Here is a 26539-nt window from a genome sequence, read left to right as displayed (position 1 = left end):
TGGCCCTCTCTTCCCCAAATACTCAAATATAGCTGGTCTTACTGTTACTATTGGCTTCCTCTGAAACATCCAACATACTTGAACCTCTATTTATTGTTCTATTAACCATAGAAAATTGAGACTTAATGCATCCATTGGCAAGATGAGAAGCATAGTGTCCTTTTCCCCTTTCATCTCCTCTGCCTTTGCTATTGAGTCTTCCACATTTTGAAATTTTATATTATTTCACTGGTTTCTGTAATTATGACTTCTTTATAGGTTGACTCTAAAAGCGGAAAACCAAAAAAACAGCATTCGCATGATTATGACTAGGTAAGTCTGCTTACTGCAGCACCAAGTATTAGACTTCCTTCCCTTTTCTTACAACATCATGACCCTGTGACTCTCAAAGGGACATGCCCCTTGATCCTAGCGAAAAAGATTCTCGTTTCTTTTACATTTGAAGGTTATATTAGTAAGTTTATGTTGTTTCACAACCACAATCAAGTCTTCTATTTCCCCGACCCCCGCATATTTTGAATCTAAATGTGAAAAAAAACAGTCAGTCAGTCATGAGCATTTACTTCATATTTATCATGTAAATATTATGGAATTTTTCCCCAGGTAATTTGCCAGATTGGATTAACTTATCCATGGGTCCAATGCTATGCCATATCGGCCACACATATTATAATGTTCTTATTTTTAAAGCTTATGCTTCATCATTTGCTTATCATCATGCTATTGTTTAGTTTGATATATTTTTGGATTGTGAATTTCTTGTACAGATGTTTTTTCCCCAAGAGTTTTATTTTTGATTGCTTTCTGAGCCTTTACATCCTCAAAGGCTTTAATCCTCTCAATTAAACATTCTATATACTTTAGTCTGTGACTCCCTGGTTTTTACCCCAGAATGTTTTCTAAAGTTCTTCCGTCATCCTGCTTCATTTGTATTGGTTGCTTTCCAGGCTTCACCTTTATCACCCTGTGATTTCCTTTCACTGATCTTCTGAGTTGTATTCACTGTCTTTGAATCACATGTCTTTTCTTGCTTGCTTTAATTTCTTCTATTTCTATGTAACTCCAGTAATTCATTTAGGAAACATGAGACCTTGACTGTCTAAAAATATCTTCAGGATGCAGGCACACTTAATCAATAGTTTAGTTGGGCATAAAATCCCATTGCCTCTAGAATACAGAGCTGCAGCTTCCATTCTTACTCTTGTTACTTTGAAATTTTCTTCTTTCAGAATCATTGAGCATTTTTTTTTGTTTTTTGGTTTTTGGTTTTTGTTTGTCTTTGAGATTCTGTAATCGAGATAATGTATATTGGCAGAATTTTTAAAATTTATTCTGCTTGGCACTCAACTTGAAGAACTGTGACTCTTTGACTCCGGAATTTTTTCTCTTTATTATTACGTTAATAAGTTTCTCCCATCAGTTTTCTCTGTTTCCTCTTTTGTGATCTTTATGATGTGAGTATTAGATCATCAGGATTGATTTTTCTCATGTTCTGAAAGAATTCTCAGTTTGATCCCCCCTTTTTTTTTTTAATTTTTATTTACTTATTTATTTATTTTTGGCTGTGTTGGGTCTTTGTTGCTGCGTGCGGGCTTCTCATTGCGGTGGCTTCTCTTGTTGCGGAACACTGGCTCTAGGTGCGCGGGCTTCAGTAGTTGTGGCACATGGGCTCAGTAGTTGTGGCTCATGGGCTCTAGAGCACAGGCTCAGTAGTTGTGGCACACAGGCTTAGTTGCTCCATGGCATGTGGGATCTTCCCGGACCAGGGCTCGAACCCGTGTCCCCTGCATTGGCAGGAGGATTCTTAACCTTTGCACCACCAGGGAAGCCTCCCCCTCCACCTTTATATTAATTTATTTTTACTTAAGCAATTATATTTTCAATTTTCTAGATGTCTTTCTTATTCTCTGTTCTTTCTTGCATACCTCACTCTCTCACATGCTATGAGGGCAAAAATTTTGTTTGACCATGCTATTCCCATTCCCAATAGTGAGGATGGCACTTAGCACTCAATAAACATTAATTAATTGAATAAGTGAGAAAACAGAAAATAGATTATATTTTTTTCTAACTTATCTAAGGATATAAATTAAAATTTGTTGTTTTGGACTTCTAGTTTTTTTTATTTTAAAATTTTCTCTACTTTGAATCATCAATTTCATCTGGTTCCTTTCGTTCATATATTTTTCTCATTCTACTTCCATCACATTAGTGACTTGACTCAAATATCTGGTGGGCCGTGGTTGTCCATTCTTATTACAGAATGAGGCTCCAAAAAGATAAGCTGGAACTCTGCATACATGGGTAGAAATAGCTTGTCAATGATATGTTTTTGCTGTAGGGTGACTCTTGGGACTACCACACCTGTCTCAAATATCAAATATTTCCATTGGATGCAGTATGCCTTATATACTCTTGATAAACTGAATCAGTCTTTATAGAATTTTTTGTGGTGATAGAAAATTTTCAAATCTATTTTACAATTAAGAAAATTGAATCTATTTGAAAGTAGAGCAGCTTTAGAATGTGACTAAGCTAAGTTTAAAGGTAGATCCTGTCATTTACCAGCTATATAATTTAATATTTGGTTATCAACTTTTTGATATACAAAATTTACATCATAAAAGTTAAATGAAATGATATATGTAAAGAATCTCACACAGTGCCCAGCTTATCTTAACCATTCAGCAACTCCCTCCCTCCCTTCCTTCCTTCTGTCTTTGCTTCCTTGTTTTCATCTTTCTTTCTTTCCTTTCTTTCCTGCTTCTTTCTTTTCTTACTTATGTTTATGGAGGAAATCATGGCCAAGATGACCCTAGGAAACCATTCTCCCAAGTATTCTTTTAATGTATGAGAAATCAATCCAGACAAGCGTCAAGAAAAGGCAGCAGTAACTCACTTACTTCAAGGAAAGTATAAAGATCATTCGCAGTTGGCTCATATTTATCTTTTTTGGTAATTTTTATCATGGTACTCTTTATACACAAATGGGCATGAGCTCATTTTCTTTCCTATCTACACCCATTTACATGGTGTCATCTAATTGCTAGAATGTTTAGCAATTACCCATACAACTAATTATTTAAGGTTTTTGTCATATGAGAATATAATGTCTTTTAAATCACAGTACTTTTGTAAAAGATGTCAGCCATATTGAGAAGTGAAGAACGCTTTGCTATCCAAGTTTCAGATACAAGTTATCAGCCCTAAAGGTTCAACAGTTATGTTTATGAATAGCAAAATCGTTAAGAGGAAAGTATTTTTAAAATAATTTGTTAGAACTAATGTATGACAAAGTAACCTACCTGTCACATCATTAATTTAAGCAAAATATATATGTGCAACACTGCAATATACCTTGGAGTAGAGATATGCTCCAACTTGCCACTTGATCAGTGTTAGTCTAAGAATAATTATATTTGAATTTATATACTGGGGCATGGGTCTATCATTGCTTGGGCCTGAAATACTCTCACAACTTCCACAATATGCATTAATGTGCTTAAAAATATCTTGTAAATCTTCTTTTCTTTAAACTTCTTTATGGTTCATAATTGAACTATGATCCTTACGTGTGAGCTGTGTCATGATTTAATATCAACCAAAATTAATAGCCAACCTTAAGCTGCTTTATCTTGGCCTATAAGCTTCCTGGTTCCTCTGCATTTAGAGTTCCCAGGCAATTTCTGTTATTTAAAGGCTCTTGGGAGCTAATGTGTTGGTAACAGAGTACCACATAGCTAGCTTTTGTTCAATAATAAAATACAGGTCACCATGAAAGGTGACAAATGTTGAGAAAAAAGTGCACCTGGGTAGCAGGTTAAGCCCATGTCTTTTAAAAGCCTGTTATCCAGGGAGGAAATGATCCTGATATTATGAGATATTAAAATCAAAATAACTTCAGAGCAACAGGAGAAAAATGAGGTCCAGAAATGGGAGTGAATTAGGTAAGCGGGAAAAGAATGAGCCAGAATAATAAATTGGTTTCCCTGAGGTTCAAGAACTTATTTTCTTATGGAGGGAGACCTTTTCACACAGGATTAGTTAGAATATATTATTTGAGATGGTGACTTATATATACTTGATTTTTAGTACCTACAAAATGGTTTTACCAGTAACTTCCTGGTATAACCTACTATATTTTGTATATTTGCAAATAATAATGTTTTCTATTATTGTTATTTTTTCTTCCTTTAAATTATATTACTTTCCCTTTGAGTAAAGTTCTCAAGATCTTTGTCTTTTTTTAGGTAAAAGAAAGTTCCAGATAATATCAGGCTTTAGCCCTAAAGCTGACTGGATTCCTGGTAACAGGCATGCTAAATGCTGAGAATATAAAATGAATAAGACCCAGTTGATTTGAAACCAGCATATTGGCATTTTGTTGTTAGCCAATGGCCTCTAAAACCCATCTTAATTCTTGCCCTGGCAGTAGATGCTGGTTTTATTCATTCCATGGACTATCTATCATTAAAAGATTGCCCAGAGTTTTGGCATGCCCTCCGGGGTTAGTCTAATCCTAGTGCCAGTTCAAAATATGGTCTTTAAGCCTTCCAGTTTAAGGACTGACAAGTTTCCTTAAAATAAGAAGAAATCAGCATGAGCGCCAGTAAGGAAACAGTAACAGGTAGAGACAGGTTTTGTTTCATAATAAACCATGTTTTAAGCATGCTCTAACTCAAATTGTGTGTGTGTGTGTGTGTGTGTGTGTGTGGGTGTGGGTGTCGGTGTGTGTGTATAGACTGTATAAAGGCTAGGAAACCTCTCCCCCCATCCCTGACATTGCACCAGCCCAAGTTTATATGCTCTCTGAAGCATATCCTCAACTAGTTGCAGATGACCAAAAGTCAGGCCAATGTGAAATTTCCTTCCTGTGCCAGGAGGCTGCTGCACTGCCCTCTGGAGAGGTGGTCTATGACCCGTTCAATCCTCTAATCACATCCTAAATCTTTCCTCCATGAAACCACCTGAAGAGAAGAAAAAGATGCAGGGCTCTCCTCAGTGTTCACAAGAATCCCCTTTTTAAAGGTTAGCATTTATTATTGATACCCTGCTGTTTTCCAGCAGGTGTTCTCGTACCACATAGTTCCCTCATGACTCCTAAACCCAGCTCACAGACAGTGAGTGGAAGATTCTTCAGCTTAATTCTTGTTAGCTTTTCAGGGCCTCGGTAGACTATACGAACTGTATCCAAAGCCAGTGCTGGCGCTTCACTTTCTCCTTTGTAGTTTTTATAATTCTACTGCTTGTACAGAGTACTAGCCGTTGATTTCTTTTTGTGGTGAGGTGGATAATTGAGGGAGCAGAAAACAGAATTTCTTCCTGACCTGCAGACTGATAATTTGAACAGATGTGTGAATAGATGCTTCATATGAATTGCTTCAGATGCTTCAGATGAATTGAATTTTTCATAGTGCTTGGGAAAGGAGGTATTCATGGTATGATTGTTACATGTATTACATGTATGTTGAATGTGTCTCTAAAGATGGTACATATCAGAGCTCTCCCAACCTGCATCTCCTCATCAGGGTCCACATTCAGCAGATGTGTGGACTGCTACAAGCACAGGAAATATTAATGTCAACAATTCATTTTGACATATCCTAAGATTAAGAGAGTGTTCTTTTATAATATTTCCTTTAGCATCACTGACAGTCTGGCCTACAAATCTTCCCCCTCAAATTCATGTCTATTATAAATCAGCAATATTCCACAAATTCCCAACATAAAGAAAAAAAGAACTGTATCGTTTTATTTGGGGGAGGGGCAAATTTTGTTCAGTATAAAAATATCTCTTTTGACTTGTGACCCTATCTGATTACAGACATTGAAATTTGACCAGCCTCTGTAAAATTTAGTCATCAGAAAAATAACTCTGTGTGGCACAAGTGCTATTCTAGCATATTCTATTTTCCTCTGTGGGAAAGAGGCAAGAGGCCGTATCAGAATTTGGATAATCATAATTGGTGGACTGTCAGTGTTAGTCAGATTGCAATAAGGAGAGGTATATCTCCCAACTTTCCTTTGAAATTGACTATGTTGCTCTAAGTGTGTTTTATCAAAGCATTTTCTGGGGCAACAGATCTGAAAACATAAACTTTATGTAGCATTGTTCCTCCTTAGATATTTCTCTTTAATATGTCCTTTCTTTTTGAAGATAAAATAAAAGTACATAAAAGAGTTCTGGGAATAGGCAGCTATATGTCATAAACACCCTTCACTCCCCCTCACGCAAGGCCCCCAGAGCTCCTGAAATTTGGAAATAATTTGATTGAAGTGATGACTGCCTTGATCTTGTTTGAATACTCCTCCTTCTTCATTGTCTTTTCTCTATGGGAGGCAGCAATCCTGTCATGGAGTCATTCCTGGGAGAGAAAGAGGTATTTCAAGCAACCATATTTTCCAAACGCAAAATTGAGACACATGGCCTGACAGTGACATAATATTTGAAGTGGAGACTGTGCTCAAAGATCCAGAACATATGGTTGAAAGAGTTTTCTTATAAAAAGCAACTATTAAGACACTTTCTAGATTCTTATTCACAAAAGGCACATTCCTCCATCCCTTTTATTCTCGTGTAAAAATATTACCCAAACATGGGAAGACTGACCAGTTTTCCCTCAAACATGTTGCCTTGGCGGTTCAAGAAGCACCCTGTTGACTAGAAAGTTAAATGCACACCCATCAAGGAAGCAATGCACACCAGACTGCCAAACATATTATGAATATATTGCTCTTCTTAAAAATGCTAGTTGGTTTTTCGTACTGGAGTATTGACTAACTGTCTGTGTTTGATGAATGGTTTACCAGCCTGATGTCGACTTATGGTTAGAGCTTAACTTGTTAGTTCTGCTTTTGCAGCCAATTCAGAATAACTACAGATGCCTTGAGATATTAAAATTGACTGCTCAAATGGACTCAGTGTGGGAGTTTCATTGGTTTTAAATTGATAACAGCTGAAAGAGCGAGTGATTAAAGTGTACATGGGCATAGGACACAGCTCTTTCACAGGAACTCTTGTGAACAAACTCCCTTAGTGTGGGAATTTTTTCTGTCTTTTTATATCATAGTTATGTCTAAGCAATCTTGGGTTAAATTTTAAAATTGCACAGGAATATTCAGAAGCTTACAGGAGAAATAATTCCTGAGAAACTGAGATAAATTTTGATGAAGTGGGTTTCTAGTCTGTAGGGAACATTTAAAGTTAAGCAGCATTCCATAAGGTGGTAATTGTGTCTATTTCCCAGGCATTGGAGTTAGATAAGCTGTACAGGAAGCATAAACTGTCATAATAGAAGGGTTGAAATGTTGTGTACATCTCTTTCTTCAACTCGCAAAAACCGAAGCACCAAAGTGCCTTATCACAGATAAGTCCAACAAAGCCTCCTCTTTGCTGTCTTATTCTCCTGGGAACAGTTACTATTATTTTCATTATTTAAAAAGATGATCTGAACACTTTCTTCTCACACAGGAAAAAAAATAACACAAAAGAGAAATAAGAAAACTTTTCTCCCCCTCCTCAAATCCACAACACTTATATAATAAAAAAAATTCTATGAAAATGTACTTTCACAATTTATAGTAGCTTAGGGGAAAAGCCTAGTAAAGAAAAGAATACAGAGAAATTTAAAGAAGTTTATAAGAAAGGAATATCTGTTTATACATGTCTTCATCAACTTAGATTTTTCCAAGAGTTCAGTGCCTTTACTATCAAATATTGTAACCTAACTCCATTCTATTTTCAATTGTCTCTAGTATTTTTTACCTTTGATAAAAATTTGTTAAAAAATGTTCAAAGCACTTTGTATAGCTAACTGATAGAGAACATCAATCTATAATAATAAAGTTGGGGTTTATTGAAGAAATATAAAGCCAAATATCATGTACCCATTTCAACTATACATTTTAAAAAGAAAAACTAAAACATTGTGCCCAGCTAGCATACCCTAAATATGTAGCAATGTCAAGTGTTAATTAAAATCAGTGGAATAAGAAATTTAGATATATTTGACAATAATGTCAGGGGATACTGATACATATGTTCAGACATGTAAGATAATCAAATTATAAAGGAGACTATAATTTTAAAGCAAAATAAGTCGTATATATTTGGCCAATATTTATAAGAAAATTTGTTATATATTTACTGCTGAAGTTTTGCCCCAAATTATAACCTAAACTTGCCTAACTTGATGCCTTCCTGAGATGCATACAGCCATTGAATCATGCTTTGTGTTGTGATGGATAACTCGTACAGATAGTCATCTAAGAGGTTGTTACCAGGTTTGACATTTTCATAAGATTTAATTCCCTTAGAAATGTAAGAGCAAAGGAGAGAAATTTTCATTCTCTTTCAGCAGTTGTTGAGCTCCAATTTTTTAATGATTTTCTTATCTACCCATATTAGACAGGAGGGAGATTTTAGAGGAGATGTCATCCAAGTTAAACACATGTGAGGGTCATTAACTTGAATATATCACTCCTAACTTATCCCTTTGAACTTGGAACTCAGACTCATAGAAGGAAAAGAAATGATGCAGGCGGAAGAGGACTGGCCTCAGTTAACCTCACAACGGAGGAATCTATCATGCACTAGAGGCTGAGAAGTAAGAAAGCAGATGGTCTGAAAATAACGTCTTGAGGATATCTTTGTATCTTGATATTCCAAATAATCTAAATTTCAGAAAAGCGATTATTCACCCAGCCTCCCTCATCATTTGCACCACTTCATACATTCCTTCTCTGAACAGTGAAATACTGTATTTACATCTTTTGTGACTCTACATTTCAGATGCACTGGAGCCCTGAGCATGTTACAATTTTTCCATCTTAAAAAGAGTAATTAGCATAGGAGAACATTCAATATTATGTAAAGAATTTGACAGGACCTCACTTAATGTTTTTTAGAAACAATTAACGTGTCAAAAGAGGGATTGAGCGCCCTTTTTGGTTATAAATCTGTTTACATAATTACCAGTTGAAGAAGTCAAACATTTTAGGGGGAAAAAAAGCAAGGTTAGATCCTCTCTTCATCAAAGACAGTATTCCCAATGATGTCAGATGTCTCAAATTCTCTAGCATAAGGTTTTTTTTTATTCATGTACACACTTGTATGCATACCTCTTTAATCAGAAAGATCACATGTTTATAGTATGAATGAATAATATTGAAGAAGAGTAATACTGGCTAGAAATAAACTGTCCATCACACAGGAGGAGAGACAATTATATCTGTGTGTGAGGTTATGTTCAACTCAAGATGCCACAGTAATATGGAGAAAGTATTTCAAGAGTGGCTATGCAATGTAGGAATATAAGCTTTCCAAATGTGACCATACGGTGCCACATACCAGGGCACTACATTAGTAGATATACGCTTGTCTCACGCTGCATCGTGGAGGACAGAATGGGAAGCAGAAACCCTGGCCAGGGAACTGTGGCCTCAGAGGGGACTGATGAGCAGGAGGTAGACAGTGGGAGAAACAAAGACCACAACCCTGGTCCAGGACCAGAAAGAAGGTAGAGAATAAATAGCACATTGGAGAAAGTTAGGGAGATGGGACATCTAATCTGAGGAGTTCTGGAGAAGGCAGTAAGTACTTTTGCGTAAAGTTCTAGCGGAAAACACTTCCATGTGATAATCCAAAGCCATTTGTCCCTACAATCAGTTATTATAGTATGAGCACTACCAAAAGCCCAGAGGAGGCTTCTGTCTCCCAGATGCAGTTCTCTAAGATTCTCAGAAGCTGCCATGGGTATGTGTGTTGAGCTTCAGTTTCACCTACTGAGCTAAATGGCAGACACTCAACTGAGATCTGCTAGAAGGAGTCTGTGCTAATCCATTTGCCACACCATCTGGAGGCTAGGAGTGGTTGAGGCAGCCTCTGCTGGACAAGGGTCCCAGGCTGTTGGCTCCATTATCACCAGCCTAGAATCCTAGACTCCAAGAATATCTACCAAGAAACGCAGCAATGCCGTGCATTCTTGGGAAAAAGAGATACTTGAATACAAAACTGTACTTAGTTTTGTGTGATATTTAAGTATATAAAGAACACTTGAAATAATGAAATATATGAAAGACTATTTTCCCTATTGGGTCTGGGGACATGTGGTGTGAAGTGATGAGATAGTAGTGACAAACTCTCCCTGTGCTATTTGAAAGAGCTATATGTATTCTACTTTACTCAGGGAAACAATGTATTGCAGTCATTAAGCCCTAAAGATGGCTGAATTTTGAAGTAGATTTGAAGTCTAGTCTTGGCTCTGCTACTTATTTTTTGTGAATTAGGGCAAGGTAATGAAATTTTCTGTCTTAACACTTTCCAGATAATGCCTCTTAAGAATGTTGATACTTTATAAAGAACTATCAGCGTAGCAAGCAATAACTATCCCTTCTTATACTCCTAATTCTACTCTTACTATCGCATTGCATATTGCAAGTGCACCTTGTCCTGAATGCAGAGTAGGTATTCTGAAAATTGCAAACCAGATAAAATATGGTGAGATTTTTGTGACATTGCATTAAAAAAGCCAACATGTTGAGCATTCTGTGTGCCTCACACTGTGCTTGTAACATTGCATGCGATATCCAATGACGAGAATAAAGAACTGTGCTTGCATTTCTTTATGCTTTGATGGTTTTTCATATTGCCTACTCATACATATTCTGTAAATCACTATGTTCTAAGAGGATACAAAGTTACACAAAGCAGAATCCCCCAAGAAGTGAGTGAGGGGGGAAAATGTACAACAAATACGGCATAATATATCAAACGTCAAATGCTTCAAGGGGCATTCAGGTTAAAGATTTGGGAAAATTACAAGTGGAAAAAGTGTGGGTAAGATTAATATTTATTTTATTCTATAGCCTTTAAACTGAGTCTTGACTTAGAGCATTTGGATATGTGAGGAATGGGTAAGACATCCAAGGTGCCCAATTGTAGGAAAGCATGGGGAATGGTGGCTTGGATGAAATGTAGAGGGTTTGATGAGAAGTCGTTGTGGCAGGTGTTTTGCATAGTGCCAGGCTAAGGAGCTTGTACTTTATTTTATAAGCAATTTTATTATTCACTCAGTACCCATTATATATTTTTATTTATTTGATGAACATTTATTGAGGACCCACCATGTGGTAAGTGATGGGCTGGATACTAGGCCCATGAAGATGTATAATGCGAGATTCCTTCCTTCAAAATTAGACACTGCCTAGGAAGAAGTATTCTATATCAAAAAAAAAAAAAAAATCATGTCCATACCCTGCCAACTTGGCTCCATTTTAAAAGACCAGTGGAAATATATATTGTTGTCCCTTACTATCCACAAAGGATTGGTGCCAAGACCCCAGCAGATAGAAAGTTTGAGGATGCTCAAGTCCAGTATATAAAATGCCAAAGTACAGTCATTCCTCTGTATTTGCCATTTCTGCATCCCTGCATATGTGGAGGGCTGATTGTATTAGAAAGCTATATTATGGAATTAATTTTACTTAATTCCTATATAACCTCAATGGGCCATGCCCCAGCAGCCTGTGATATGAATGAAGTAACACCGACATTAAGGCACAATTATCACAAGTCGTGACTCCCACCTGTATAATCATAACAATTCAGCCTTTCTCTGTTTCCAAGCTCTCCCTAGCTATTTCTGGGAGCACCTGGAATGTATCACATCTGAGGAGAACTGCTCTCCTCATGTTCTTCTCCTTTGATTCTTCTTCTTTGATACCCCATTGCCTACAAACTGGCCAAGGAAGGCACCTCACCAGGCCACAGGCAGCCAACATCTTCCAGTCGATGCCTGCTTTACTGCCTAGGTACAGTCCAGGAGTTTCCAAACCTACAAAAACTTCTGGGTGTCATCCAGTGCTTTGATTCCTCTGGTTCCACTGCATTTCTGGGTTCACTCTGTCTCCAGAGCAAACAGGAAGAATGCTCTTCTCCCCAGCCACCTGCATGTTTCACTTGGTATTTTAGGTCCTGAAGCAATAGCGCTTAGGCATTGAATCTCACAAAGTGAGAAAACAGCTTCTTTCCATTCTGTCTGAGGCCCTTTCCTCAACAGAACTCAGATCTACTCCCTGGGACTCAGCTGGATTACATGAACCATTTTGCCATCTCTCAGAATTCCCATTGGCCTCCACAAGCTCAAAATTCCTCTCAAGTCACTGTGTTTTCACCAGCGAATATCAATACCTGCAATTAGACATCTGGGTGGTGACCATCATTCTGCCAATTCAGTAGGCAGACCCAACTGAGGTACTCCATTTTATCTTTAAGTGTGCCCATCCCCCCATGGGAGGCCCTGTTAGCAGGGAAAGTAATACAAATAAAGAGTATGAAATAAACTGATATTGCATTTTCATGTGCAATATGCAAAGTGCATCTCCCAGGGAGATATCTATTTATTCAGTTCTGTGGACAGCTTCAGGACAGGATACGGTGTTTTAGAAATGTTGTTGCATAGTCGCTTTCTACAGTAAGGGCTGAAAAAGAAATACACACCGTGTTTGACTGGAAACCCAAAAGAGACAAAATGTTTTCGGAAATGTGTGCATCATGGACTACTAAATTTGGGCTCATAACCCCTTCTCTCCAGTTATATTCCTGGAAATGTTTTTCAGTTTCTCTGCATAAAATAATCAGTGGACCACAGGGAACAGGCAAACCTGCGCAGAGTATACACCACACCTCCATGGAGCTAGCCAACACTTCCACAGAACCGCACGATTCCCCAGCTCTTAATATGGTTTATTATAAAATCCTTTACCTGCCTCAAAGCACTTTTCATCAAAGCAGCTTTTAAGCTGAAGCTGAGGACCAAAGAATGCCTTTAACAGAATCCTGAAATAGCTTTTAACCCGAGGCTGAGAAGAGAAAGTGCTTTTAACCTAAAGTGCTTTCCTCTTAGGTGCTTCAGCATGTACCTAGCACTCAGCATTAGTGGCTGTGAGAACACCCTTAAGACCCAAATGAAAGAGACTCCATTATAGATATTCAAACCCGTTATATTAATATATTACATGTAATACTTGAAATCATTAAGCAGTTTTACTCCAACTAAATTTGAATCTTTTCTTATTGAACTATGCATTCATGCAAATAAATTGAAGTCTTACCACCTGGGATTCTAACAAATCTATGCTGATATTAGGAAAAGTACATTGTTCTTTCCTAGATTTTACTTAAATCCAGAGTGAGTCAAAATTTCCACACCTTCTCCACCCTAGAAGAAACTTTCAACTTTTATCGATCACTGAATGACATTTCCAACTTTAGTCCATATTTGTTTGGGCTCAAAAGGTAATTTTATTAAATCATTTAGAATTAATTCAATCAAATATCTGAATAAATTGTATGTATCAGGTTTTCGTCTTAGTCTCATCACTCAAATAGAAATAAAAGAACTGATTTCACAGTAATTTTAACTGCAGTGAAGTTCCTACTAAGTAAAGTAAGTAGACAACCTAACCTATAAAAGTTTTAACTTCAGAATAATTGCAGTAAGTTGTGTGCTTGAGCAGTTGAATTCCATGGACAGTTCTCTGTTTTAAAAACATAAAATGTACACAAATAGGGTTAAGGTAGCAAAGTTTGACATCTTTGAATTTTATTCCCTTTTCCTTTTGTAGACCCCTGTGTAATTCTAATAAAATGAGGACAAGCAAAGGAAAAACAGAAAGTATTGTCAACCCAAAATATAAATAATCAGTCTTTGCTAAGCAAAATTTGGCCATGTCAGTCATCCAAAATGCACTAATGCAAACTAAACTGAAATATATTTCTTTCATACTCAAGTGACCGTGGCACAATCTTTACATAAAAGTCACTTTCTTTTATACATTCTCTTCTCTTATTCATTTATTCATTCATTCATTCACTCATTCGTATATATTTCACTTGGCATCCAGAAGGGAATGTAATAGGATGCAATAGAAATACATCTATTTCTATAGGAAAGAGGAAGAAATTACATTTATCTTATTCTACTGTGTAAAGCTTCCTTCACCTTGAATATTCTTTTCCAGCCTACTCTATATAGTAAACTTCTATTCATTTTTAGTCCTCCAGCTCAAAGTTACCAACTCCATAAATCCATCCCTGTCTTCCTCATTCTGAATTAGTCCTCTCTTTTCTTTATCCCCAAACTATAATTTCATTGGTTGAATATTTTAATACCTTCCAAGGAGACTGTGAACTATCTCTGGTAGACAGAGATCACCTTACTTCGCTCTGCTTTGTTATTGCCTAAAAGGGGGTAGGAAAGAAAGGAAGCAGGACATGAAATCTTTCAGTGGTTTTAGAATTGCTACTTATTTACAGTTTCTCATTCCTTCTTGTGGAAACTCCTATGCCAGTGGGTGCTCCTTTGGTAGAGGCTGCTCCTCCCACCAGCCTCACAATGTTGGGCTACTCCTATGTTAAGTCTTTGGATTTCTCTTTTCTTTTCCTTCTCCTTCACAGACTACTGAGCACGATTCAGATATTCCAGGGCTGAAATATTCCAGCCTTGTGGCTTCAGATTCCATCTGCAAGCTTCCAAACTTAGTACTTCAGCTTCAAATTCCAGACCCTTGAAACTCTAGTCTTGCATGTTCAAACATCTATTTGACATCTCCTAGGATGTTTGGCAGACATCTCACATTTACCTAGAGCAACCCTTGGCTTCCTGGCTTCCACGTGTTCTCGACCTCAGGAAATACCTCTGCTCTTTGCCAGCGGGGGTCACCCTTCATGCTATTCTGTCTCTTCTACTCTCGTCAACAAATCCCACCTTAAAAATATATTCTAAATTCAACCACTCTCAGTTACTTCCACTGTTGCCACCCTACCTAAGCACTATCATCTCTCACTGGACTATCTCACCAGCCCCCTAATTGGCCTCTCTGCTTCTTCTCCTGACCCCCTTACATATAGCCTCCACATGGCAACTAGAAAGATCATTTAAAAACATAAATCACTTTAAGTCACTTTCCTGCTCAATGATTTCCAATTACTTAGAATAAAATCATACTTAAAATAATATCTATTGCCCTTCCTGTGACCTATAGGGTCCTACCTGCTTTGTCCCCCAGGCTACCTTATCAGTTTCATCCTCAGCCATACTTCCTGTTTATCATTTCACTCCAGCTACACCGGCCTTCTTGCTGCTCCTCCAAGGTACGCAACTTACTCCCGTTTGCTACTCCTCTGATGAAATGCTCTGCCTGTGTATAGGTATGGCTCATGCCTTCACTTCTTTGGGTCTCTGCTCAATGCCACTGTCTAGCAAATGTCTGCCCTGACAACACCTCTCTCTTGCTCTCTATCTGCCTGCCATGCTTTATTTTCTCATAGCACCTATCACCATCTGACATTGCATTCCATGTTAATGTGTTTATGTGTTTGTTTCCCCCATTTACACACAGGCTGTGTAAAGACAGAGAGTGTTCTGTTCATTATTCTATCCTCTGAAGGCACTGACAAATATTCAGGGATGGATAGATTGAATGGATGAAGACAAAAATGCAGTAACATTCACTTGGTCAAACCATTCTCTATAGTGTTGTGATTCTGTGCACACACATATAGGGGAGGGTGTGTGTGTGTATGTGTGTAATTTATGTGTTGTGCTGCCTGGGTAAGCAGAGGTAAGGAGAAGAATAGGGTAAAGTGTTGCCTAGGGGAGACAAATACAGAAAAATTTTATTGTCCTTGTTACATTTGGGTTAATAAACTCTTCATTTAAGATACAAATTCCTTCCTGACTAGTGGACCCACCAATGTGTCCGTTGCATTAACTGGACCAAAATTGAGTTGAGATCTATTTTTAATGAGTTTAGGAGCTTAAAACAAGGGGCCAAGAGGTACTTCATAGAAGCATTGTTTGGGGTTGAGGGTGAAATTGTGAAAGGTGGAGACGGTTGGAAGCCTGAAAAGGGAAGAAGGAGAAAACATGGAAAGGACTGGGGAAGAACTCACCATACTGTCTGGATGGCAGCTAGCCTGTCTCTGACACTCATCTCTGGGCCGATCTTGTCAAAGGATCCCACCCCTGCAGCCAACGGTCCAACGTCTATTGGAAGCTGCAGACCCCAGCCTACCCTTGTTTGAGAAGATCTTCTCCCTAGAGCCTAAGCCAGTTTCCTCCAAGCCAGCCTTTCCAGAGTAGACATTATCATTTTCCACCAGCGACTTTAAAGTCTGTTAGTAGAGGAGATCCAAAAATATGAATAAACATGTGGGGGGAACTATACACAGAAGTGTATATACTTTAAATTCCTATTTATTTAGATTCCAAACTACCTAAAAGTTAAAATAATTAAACTTTTCCCTGTACTTGCCTCTTATGAGAAAAGAAATCACAAGTAAACAAGGCAATGAGAGAGATTTACTTTCAGTGTATATTAGAGACTCAACGGAGTACCAGCCCAATTTTTGATATCTATGTAACAAAAAGCAATAGCTGATATTTTTAATCAAAACCCTGAGGCATCATAAGACAATGCGGTACCTTCCAGAGCACTTAAGATAAAGTTCAGTGCTAGTGTTTTAGCATTAAACGTATTTTTCCGCATCTTAATTCAAAGCCATAAGCCATCAGTAAACTATAGTTCTTAACTTAAATCACCTATTTCTCCAAAACTATTCAGTAAAGTTGTGGGAAAGTTATATGATGGGGGCTCATATAGTGAGTATCTTAAAGGTGAGGAAGAGAAAAATGTAAGAATGGAAGTGGAGAAAATACAAGAATAGAAATACGATTCCCTGATAAGCAATCTGAAAGTTTTGGTCTGGAAACCTACTCCCAAAAGGAAAACCAAATGTCACTTACAGTTTAAAATCAAAAGATGAAATCAGTTAAATAGCTGAAATTACCTGTGTTGAGAATATTATTTTAGCCCTCCACTCTCCACTGCCCTGCCCTCATAGCAACCTATTGGGAAATGATCTGCCCATGTGTGTGGCATTCCAAAGGGAGAAAATTTCCAGGTGAATGCTACCTACTATGGAAGCTACATGGACTGTATTTTTTCTCATTTCAACCCATTTTTTAGACAAAATCTCAACCCGTTGGACATTGTCTATTGGAACTTCAGATCTCGAGTAATTGATGAACAGAAGTCACTAGGACAGTACTGGTGGTGGAGGTGACAATGCGTACAGCATCCTGACCCAGCTCTCAGAGTTACAAGGCAGTTGCTGTATTTCCTTTTTCTTATTTCGTGGATCTCCTGAGAACCTTGGATTAAACATCTCCAAGACTGGTCCCTCGCCTCCAGTAATTTCTTTGAGGAATTAATAAATTACTTTAATTTTTTTTTAGTTTTTATTTTATTTTGGAGTATAGTTGATTAACAGTGTTGTGTTAGTTTCAGGTGTACAGCAAAGTGATTCAGTTATAAATTACATTTAGTTCTCAATAAATTCTTTGAGTTTCCTCCTACCCCCATCCTTCAACATCATTTGAATAAATTTTTCTTTGCTTAAGATAGCCACAGTGGATTTTTTTCTATTGTAGCCAAAATCCTTGATGAATGTGCCTCATTACCAAAATAATTATCCAATATGTGTGTGTGTGTGTCCGAACAGTTCAGTTTTTTGTTGTTGTTTTCTCTTCCCCTCTTTATTTCTTCATGTATGTAGTTCTAGGTGCTTTGTTTTTCTTCTTTAAAATTCACTAGAGTGGCCGCAGTGGGCCTCTGTCCTGAAAGCAGAATAACATCATTTTGAAAAGCCTGTGGAGATTGTCTCCCTGCGTAAATGATGATAACACCGTCACATTATTTTGAACATTTAACTGCCCCTATTGAGTAGTTTTCCTCATAGTTTTGATTCATTTGGAATCTAACTGACAAAGATCCCATTACTGGGTGTTCTCTTCATAATTTGTCAAAAAATATATAGCAGAGATGAGGGAGAATGAAGCTAATTTGTAATCTGGGAGGCTTAACCTGGTTATGCTGATGAACTAACTAAATCGGTCAAAAGTTTGAGAGCTTAAAGATTAAAAACCACCATTCCCTAGTTAAACTCTAATTCATTATGTAAACAACATGATTTGTAAGTGCAGTCATGTGGAAGGTCTATTTGTTTTTCTCACCAAAAGATGCTTTCAAAGAAAAATTACAGAAAATGGATTTTCTCCAACCAATGTGTTGCCTGCCACCCCTGGTACAAGCGCTGAAGCAGGAGAACAAAGATGTAATGATCACACCAGCCAAGGCCATAGGCATGTGCAGAGCATTCTGAAAATATTGGCACCCCTAGCAAGAGGTGTTTTCTAAATACAAAAAGTTGTTAAGAGAGGAATAAAGGATTACCAGTGAGCCCACAGATGGGACTATAGATGGGGAGCCGGGAGCTCAGGGTTCTGGGACTGCTCCCTTTTTTGGAATACCATAAGAAGGGGAAAAGCAGAAATAATCCTTAATGTTGTGCCAGCATAGCAAGCATGGATGCTTAGGGGGCAAAAGCTAGGTCATCAATGCTTGCCGAGAAAACAAAACACCTTCTCTCTCCCTCCCCCTTTCTTTACACGGTTTTAAGATAGAAGGTTCGGTGGTTCAAACACATTCCTGTAATTTAATGGTCTTCCTTGGTGTATCAAACTCTGGACTGTATCAGAGTTACAGATGGGTGGCAATCCTACAACAGCCCTTAAATTGGACAATGATGTCTAAGCTAAATCTCTATGATTTACTTCCTTTGGATAGCACTTTTGACTTTGCAAAGTCGTTTCATGTGTAATACCATCTCCTCCACGTTATGTAATTCACCATGTAATGTTGAAGGCTAATGTTGTAGTCAAGTTGTGTTTTAGTTGTAATTGATAGAAACTTATTCAAACTGCAAACGTAGGAATGGAATTTATTGGACTACTTAACTGAAAAGTCCAAGGGACAAGGATAGCTTCAGGCATGACTGGACTGCTGGGCACAAAATGCTATCGAATGTTTATCTCCTCCATCCCTCAGCTGTTTTCCACTCTGTTGGCTTAATTCTCCAGTATGTTTTCCCAGAAGCTGGCAATATAACTTCTAGAAGCTTAGACTCATATCCTCATAGTTTACCAACTCCTATAGCAAGAGGGCTCCTCTTTCCCAGTAGCACTAAAAAAAAAAAAAAGAAGCCTCAGGATTTGCTTGCCCAGATCCAACTGAGTCATGTGTTCATGTCTGAACCGATTACTGCGGCCGGGGGAGGAAAGGCATGTTCATCCCTGGAGGTGGAGCTGGTGAGGTCAGCACTACTCAAAACAAATGGCAGCAGAATGAGAAAGTATCATCCCCAAAGGAGAACCAGGGTGCTCTTACCGGAGGATAGAAGAATAGTTCCAGGGCCAGCAAAACCAGCAGACATACAACCTACTCTTCCTAACCAGCATCATCTGTAACAGGGGGTCTCATTTAGTTATTTTCCCAAGGCTGGTCCTTTCTGTTGTGATTGTAAGCCCTCTTTGAAACCTTGTGGACAATGCTATATCCATGTGCTAGCCAAATTTGTCTAGTTGCATTACACTGAAATTCCCTCTAATTTCTAATGCACCCCATGGCAACCATATATGGTGCCTAGGCATCAGGAAGTGAGCAGCTGAGGCCTGTCTGTTTCATTCACCTCTCTCTCTGCATATTAGCTTCAGTAACACTCATTCATTGCACATCACCATCTCCCCAAATGGCTGCCTTTGCCCCGCAGTGTCTAAATCTAGACGGCCTTTCAATTCAAATCCCTGGAGCAGGTGGTATCTCTGATACCACCTCAGTCTATAGTGTCCCAATTCTAAAACTTTTGCAGGGCGAATTGCATTGACCCAGCTTGGGCCACATGACAACCTTTGATTCAGTCAGGTTTACCTGGAAGGCTAGGTCCTTCTACTACAGAGCCATACCTTCTTGGGTAAGTACAGCCACTTTAAAGACAGGATATAAGTGAGATGGAATTTTTTGACCTTTCTGGTAACTAGTGAAAGCAAACGTCTCCCTTCTATCTAACGAAGTTCAACATATCTAAGCTCTTTTTTCACCAGGGCGTTATTGGCAATCAGGGAGGGATTGTTTTCTCTCCCAGTGAGGGATTGCCTGCACTTACCTGGACCACCCAGTAAGTGGCAGTAGCACACCTCCCCCACCCCAGGCATTATAACAACCGAAAACAGCCAAGAGGGCACCTCACCCCCTCTAGAGCATTCTGGCAATCAGAAACACTCTGCAATTGAAATTCTCTCCTATCCACCCCAAATGAAAATCTTTCCCCAAGTCCCGTCTTTCCTTATAATTAGTGAATTCCCACCACTAAACTTCTAAAAAAGGGAGTCTATTTGCTATCTCTGCTTCTTACCTTCTCTTCAAATCTTTACCACAAACATCTGCTTCTCAGTTTCATTCTATGAAAGCCATTTTCCTTATGATCAGCAATAGTCTCTGAATTTCACCTTGATATCCCATCAATGTTCTGCTGTGTCTGAAATGCTATCCTAACTTCTAAATATCAATCTCTCTTTTCTTCTCCAAACCCTCAGTTTCCAGCATCTTGGTCTCCTTCAACCAAGCAAAACACCTGAAAAGTCCTCTTTGCCTGGTGGGTTGGCTCACCTCCTGCATCCAGTTTACAAATCCCACTGAATCACCCCATCTCTCCATTGTCTTAGTTCAGGTCCTTATCTTTTTTTTTCTCCAGAGCCTGATGTTTTGTAACTATGGACAAACGACTCGATATCTTTGTGCCTCAGTTTCCTCTCCTATAAAATCAGGATGGTAATAGTATCTACCACCAAAGTGTTAAGGATTGTTATAAAGATTAAATAAGTTAAAATATATAAAGTACTTTGACCCTTGCCTGGCTAAATATGTCTTCGCTATTTATTATTGAGCGCCCTTGCAATAGCACTAATCACATCATATTATAACTGGTTTTGAGAGCTGTTCTTCCCCCTACACCGTAGGAGATCATGCTTCATGGATCATTGCATCTTTAGGATGGAGCACACTGTCTGGGCTACAGTGGGCATGGAATAGATAGCTATGGATGAGTGTCAATCTTTGCATGCTTTACGATGCCCTGCATATGGTAGGTGCTTATGAAATATTTGCTGAATTGAATTAAATAGAATTGAATTGATCTGGAGAGAATACATAATAAGGAATGCCATAATATAACATAAAACATAATGAGTTTAAATTTTAAGGTGAGAGAAATTTCCCTTGAGACTCCTCATTAGGGTTGACTCTAAACGAATGCATATTTCCACGTTCTAACCAAATTTAGATTTTTTTTTCTCTATTTATTTGCTCCCCAGTTTTGGTTTCCATGTCCTGTCAACTCTCTTTTGTTTTCATTCTCACAGCATAGCTTAGATCACCAAAAATCCAGACTCCTATTATCATCTTTATCAGTAAGCTATGGCTGCCTAACAAACAAACATAGACTCTCAGTGGCAGACTACAAAAAGCACTTATTTTTCATGTGTCTGTGGATCAGATAGTCTAGGGCAGGCTTGAATGGACAGCTCTGCTTTAAGTTGTAGGTCTGGCTGGATTTGTCTCCTCACTGAGGGTTGACCTCAGTTCTGTGCTATATGTGTTTACTCTGGAGCCCAGACTGAAGGGGCAGCAGCTACCCAGGTAAACTCTTTGTCTTGGCAATAGTGAAGAAGCAAGGAGACGAGTAGAAATCTGTAATGTGTCTGAAGGCCTCAGTCTTGAGTTGACACATCATTTCTACACATGCTACGTTGTCCAGAGCAAGTCATATGGCCAAGCCCTATAGCAGTGAAATGAGGAAAATAAATGTTGCCCACTCTAGTGAGTTTTACTACACAGTCAGATGGCAGAGGTGGTGAATGTGTGAATCTAATTCAGAGAAGATGAGATGAATTCTCAATGATGATTAAATTTACCACAAGCCTATCCTGATTCTGGTCTCCCCGAGCAATCACGTTAGCCTCTTAACAAATCTCTTTGTGTTCAGTCTTCCCCACTTTCTGTGCCCCCCATTTGGTTATGAACCTTTTGGTTACAGGTGATAGAATACCCAGTTAAAAATTATTTATATTATATTTAATTATTATTATATTTATATTCATATAACAGGAAGTCTAGAGAAAGTGTTTTAGGATAGGTTTAAAAGTTCAACAATATTGTTGAGGTCTCAGGTTTTTGTACCTTCTTTTTTAATCATGTTTAGCTTTTGTTTGCAAGCTTCTTGCCTCGTGGTGACAAGATTGCAGCAGTAGCTCCAGGCATTGCATGATTGCACAGTGATGTTCAAAGCAGGAAGGAAGAAAGAAAGAATGTCTTCATATACCCCTCTCCGTTTATCAGGGAAAAAAATCTTCTCTTGTAGATTCCCAAGTCACGTTCCCTTACATTTTACCAACCAGAACTATCTAATTTAAACTAACTAAAGCTACAGGGGAAGCAGAAGTCAGTGGAGAACATTTTCAGGTTCTGTCTTATGAGTGGACTTTAAAAACAAGAAAGAATTTGGGAGGGGAATAGCGTGTGTATAAGAAATCGATGGTATTTGCACACTCTCAAATAATTGCCTACCTGACTTAGTATTTAAGACTCTTCATAACATAATCTTCATCTCCTTTTAAAGCTTAATACATCAAGATTTTTCTAAATAAGGAAGAGTGAATGTTCTCCTCAGCACACCACATTCTTCTCATCATTGATGTGTTTGTTTGCCTCTCCTCCATCTTCTCCAAATGCCCTTTTTGTCCTCTTTCTTACCACTCCAATCTAAGTCTTACTTATCCTCAAGGATGCATTTCTTCTTTGGGAAGTCTTCCATGTGCACTCAAGGCTGTTCAGGTTGCCCTGCCACATGCTCCCATTGCATCTGTGCTTCCCCAGGTATAGTATTTTTCACGATATGTTCTTACCTGTTTACTTATATGATGCCCACACTAGACAAGAAACTTTTAGAGCATAGGAATTGAGTCTTGGTTATTGTGTTACCAGGGCCATTCCTAGTTCCTGACGCAGAGCAGGCACTCAGAATTTTTTTTTTTTTTTTTTTTTTTTGGTAAATAACTGAGTGAATGAAACAGTAAATACACTAGAATGCCTTCATCTTTATCTTCCTGTATCTACCTATCAGAAGAAAAAAAAATAAAGAAACAAAAGAAACCTCTCTCCAGATTTTAACACCACTCCATTCAGGAATCTATCTTTTTTGAATGATCTCCATCTCATAAACTTCCCTCCACTCTGCCCCCACCAAACACCGCATCTGCACTACATGACTCAAAAAACCCGATGCTATAGAACATCTTCCTTAGCACTGAGTACCTTTTATGATACCTGTTATAGTCTATTTTTTATATTATTTGAATATTTCTTTCAGCCCTACAGTATTATGACTTCTTGATATCTTTTTCACAACCTAATATGCCTACTTCATCACTACAAGTATAGAAGATACTCAATAAATATTTGTGAAATTCATTTGAATTATGATTACTATTAAGGGATTTTCTACTCTATAACAATTCCTCCTGACTATAACCTCTGGCCAAATTAAATGATCAAATCTGAAGTTTTGGATTATTTTTCTTAAGTAATATTTTATTTTATCCTTTCTTATAGTGGTGACTCACTGCTTTTGGACAAATCTTTGTTACTTGACCAGCTATTCAAAGCAAATACCTATGATTATTTCCCACTTCTCTACACTATGTTGCTGTGTTTTGAGCTTATCTTCTTTCTCTCTCTTGCAAAAAATGCACATTTCCATATTGAAGTACATTATTATTGGTGCTTTCGCCTTAATTATTTCCCTCTCTGCTAAGTTCTCAATTCAAGCCATCGCCTTTCCTGAGAAATGGACGAAAATCGTGACTTTCTGGAAGTCTCACAACAGTCCGTGTTGACGACCTCTTTGTAATAATACATCGTTTAGCATTCTGTTATGCTGCATTTTATATTTTTCTCACCACTTCTGCTAAAAATATGTTTTAAATGCATTGAAGACCTCCACTGATGATTAAGATGCTGTCTTACTGTCAATAATTCAATAAATATTTATTGAACTTCTAATGTATGCCAAACGTTGTCGAGTTACTGGGGATCCAGTAATAAAGGAAATAGGAATAGTCCTTACTCTCCTGGGTTTTGCATTCTAAGCAAGGGAAGCAACTAACCAGTAAACATATCAATCTAATATGTCAGGTGGAGAAAAGTGCTCTAAGAAAAGTAAGGTGGGGCAGCATGGAGAGTTCTATTGGCAGTGGTTGCCAGGTTTTATTTAAAGGTGGATAGGAAAGGCTACAATAAGAAGGTGACCTTTGATCAGAGAGCTAGGGCAATAGAGCTCCATGCAGAGGAAATAATAAGTGCAATGTCCCTGAGGCAGAACATGAATCAGCAATGTGGACAGAGTGGTGGCAGGCAAGTGATGAAGCGGGAGAGAGTGGAGAGGAAGCAAATGAAATCAGTTAATTGGTGGAAGGTCAGGTGGTTTACTGCCTTGGTAGTGATGTTAGGGAATTGGATTTCATTCTGTGCGAGAGGGGAAGCCCTTGAACCTACTAAATATTTGTTTCATTATCAGTAATCAACATCTATGCTGTGAAAAAGGTTCTGGAAATGGATGGTGGTGATGGTTGCACACCAATGCACATGTACTTAATGCCACTAAACTGTACACATAAAAGTGGTTAAAATGGACACTTTTATGTTATATATATTTTAACACAGTTTTAAAAAATCTTTGCGTGAATACCATGGGCCCAAATTTGTGCTAGGCACTGGTGACCCTAAGAACCTATAAGCAATGCAGCACTCAGAATCTGCTTTGAGAAAATACATTCCATATATTATAAGTGTAAATACACAATGCAAGGTAGCATAAATCATGTTCCAAATGAGAGGGCTAGGCTAGAATTTCACAAAGTGTGTTCTGGGAAGCATTAGTCTGGAGAGATGCCCTTTGAAATAAAAGGATCTTACTCAAATAAGTTTGGGAAATAATGCATCCTTCAGCCCCGCCTGGAGATTCCCAGTGCACACTGGCATAACACAGGCTCTAAAAATAAGTACACATGAAAGAAACCTGTTTAACTTTGTTTAACCCAATGTGGCTAAACCATTTTGATTACAGGCTTTTTCCCCCAAATCGCCTATTAACATCCTGCAGAACTGGTATTCCAAAGGACCTATGTTACAGGAGACATAAAGCTGAGATAGGAAGGATAGAGTTTATGGAGAAAGAGCCATCTGAGCTGAGCCCTAAAAGAAAGGGGATACTTAGATTAGAGAAGAGGAAGGGCATTCAAGGCAGGAGAGATGCGAAGAAATTCACTTCAAAGTAAGTCTCCGGGAACTTGCTTTCTTCGAATATCATTGAGAGCCACAGGGTGAATCTTCTACATATACTAACAACATCATAATTTTGATAACCATTGACAAATTTGTTCTCAAACACTAAGACACCAATTCGCTAAGATTAATTATTTTGTAGAAGTTTTCTTAATTCCTTGTCATTATTTTATAGACAACAAAGTTAAGCCCAGAGAGACTATAAATTACTCAGTCATCCCTGCCTAATCGATGGCAGAGTGTTAGTTTTCTTTCTCTGGGGCCAGAGTCCTGTTCCATAGGGAAGGGAGTTATGGTCTTTGTATGTCTGCAATAGACACTTTGGAATTAAAGCAAAAAATCGATTCCTATGCAAGATGCAGATTTCATCATTCAGTGGATATGGAAACAGAATCAAATTAAAGAACAACGCAAGCTTGGATTTTAATGAAGCTCATCTTTGTTTCTTTTGCAGATCAAATTTTTGGCTCTCATCTGCACACAGTGTGTGAACGTGAAAATTCCACAGTTCCGCGGTTTGTAAAGCAGTGCATTGAAGCTGTCGAAAAAAGAGGTGGGTAACTGAATATACAGCAGTTTCCCCCAATACTGTACCCTCTACACAACCAGTGCTCAAGTTAACAGCACTGACAAGCTATGCCATTAAAACTTGACTTTTGTTAATCAGTTAAGAGGATCAAGTTTCTTATTAACTTAAGTTTGTTTTCACAGTAGGGACATCAATAATTCCCACTAATGTTCTTTTTTTAATATTTTTTTCTGTCTGACATGTTGTTGATTCAATTGCAAACTTCTTGTTTTCTCGCCAGTGATAAAACATTCATAAAATATCAGCACTCACAGTGTTAGAACCCTCGTAACATTCATGCTGGTAGATTTTGTGCCAGAACATATTTTGGTAAGCCCCCAACATTACCCAAGTGAAGCAAACAGCGTTTCTACTTGCACATGGTGATATTCCATCTTCCACGTGTATCTGTTCAGCACAGAATATGCCTAACTGGTTTTCCTGGAACAATTAACAGACACACCTCCAGTGTTAAGATGACCTTTGATTCCTATATTTCAACATTCTGTTTTTCATTTGAAATTATTTCATCTTACTGAGGGGAACAAAACAAAGCCCATCTGAGTCATCATTTCTATGCTAGTCTATCTGTGGGGTGTTTTTCCTTCAGACTATGACTTCATTCATTCAAGGTCATTTTCCCTGAAAGATACATACAGTAGGTGCAGAATC

General features: G+C 38.1%; 1 protein-coding gene across 1 annotated transcript in view; it reads left to right on the top strand.

Moving 5' to 3' along the window:
- Positions 1 to 26539, top strand: part of ARHGAP15 (Rho GTPase activating protein 15) — a 584102-nt gene that overhangs the window by 336240 nt on the left and 221323 nt on the right. Inside the window, exon 9 of the mRNA XM_068543993.1 lies at positions 25754 to 25852. Coding sequence (XP_068400094.1) covers positions 25754 to 25852 — 99 coding nt within the window. The remainder of the gene's footprint in view (positions 1 to 25753; positions 25853 to 26539) is intronic.

This window comes from Eschrichtius robustus, chromosome 5 (assembly GCF_028021215.1).
Source record: "Eschrichtius robustus isolate mEscRob2 chromosome 5, mEscRob2.pri, whole genome shotgun sequence".
NCBI classification, from domain to species: Eukaryota; Metazoa; Chordata; class Mammalia; order Artiodactyla; family Eschrichtiidae; genus Eschrichtius; species Eschrichtius robustus.
This window is presented reverse-complemented; position numbering and strand designations above follow the sequence as displayed.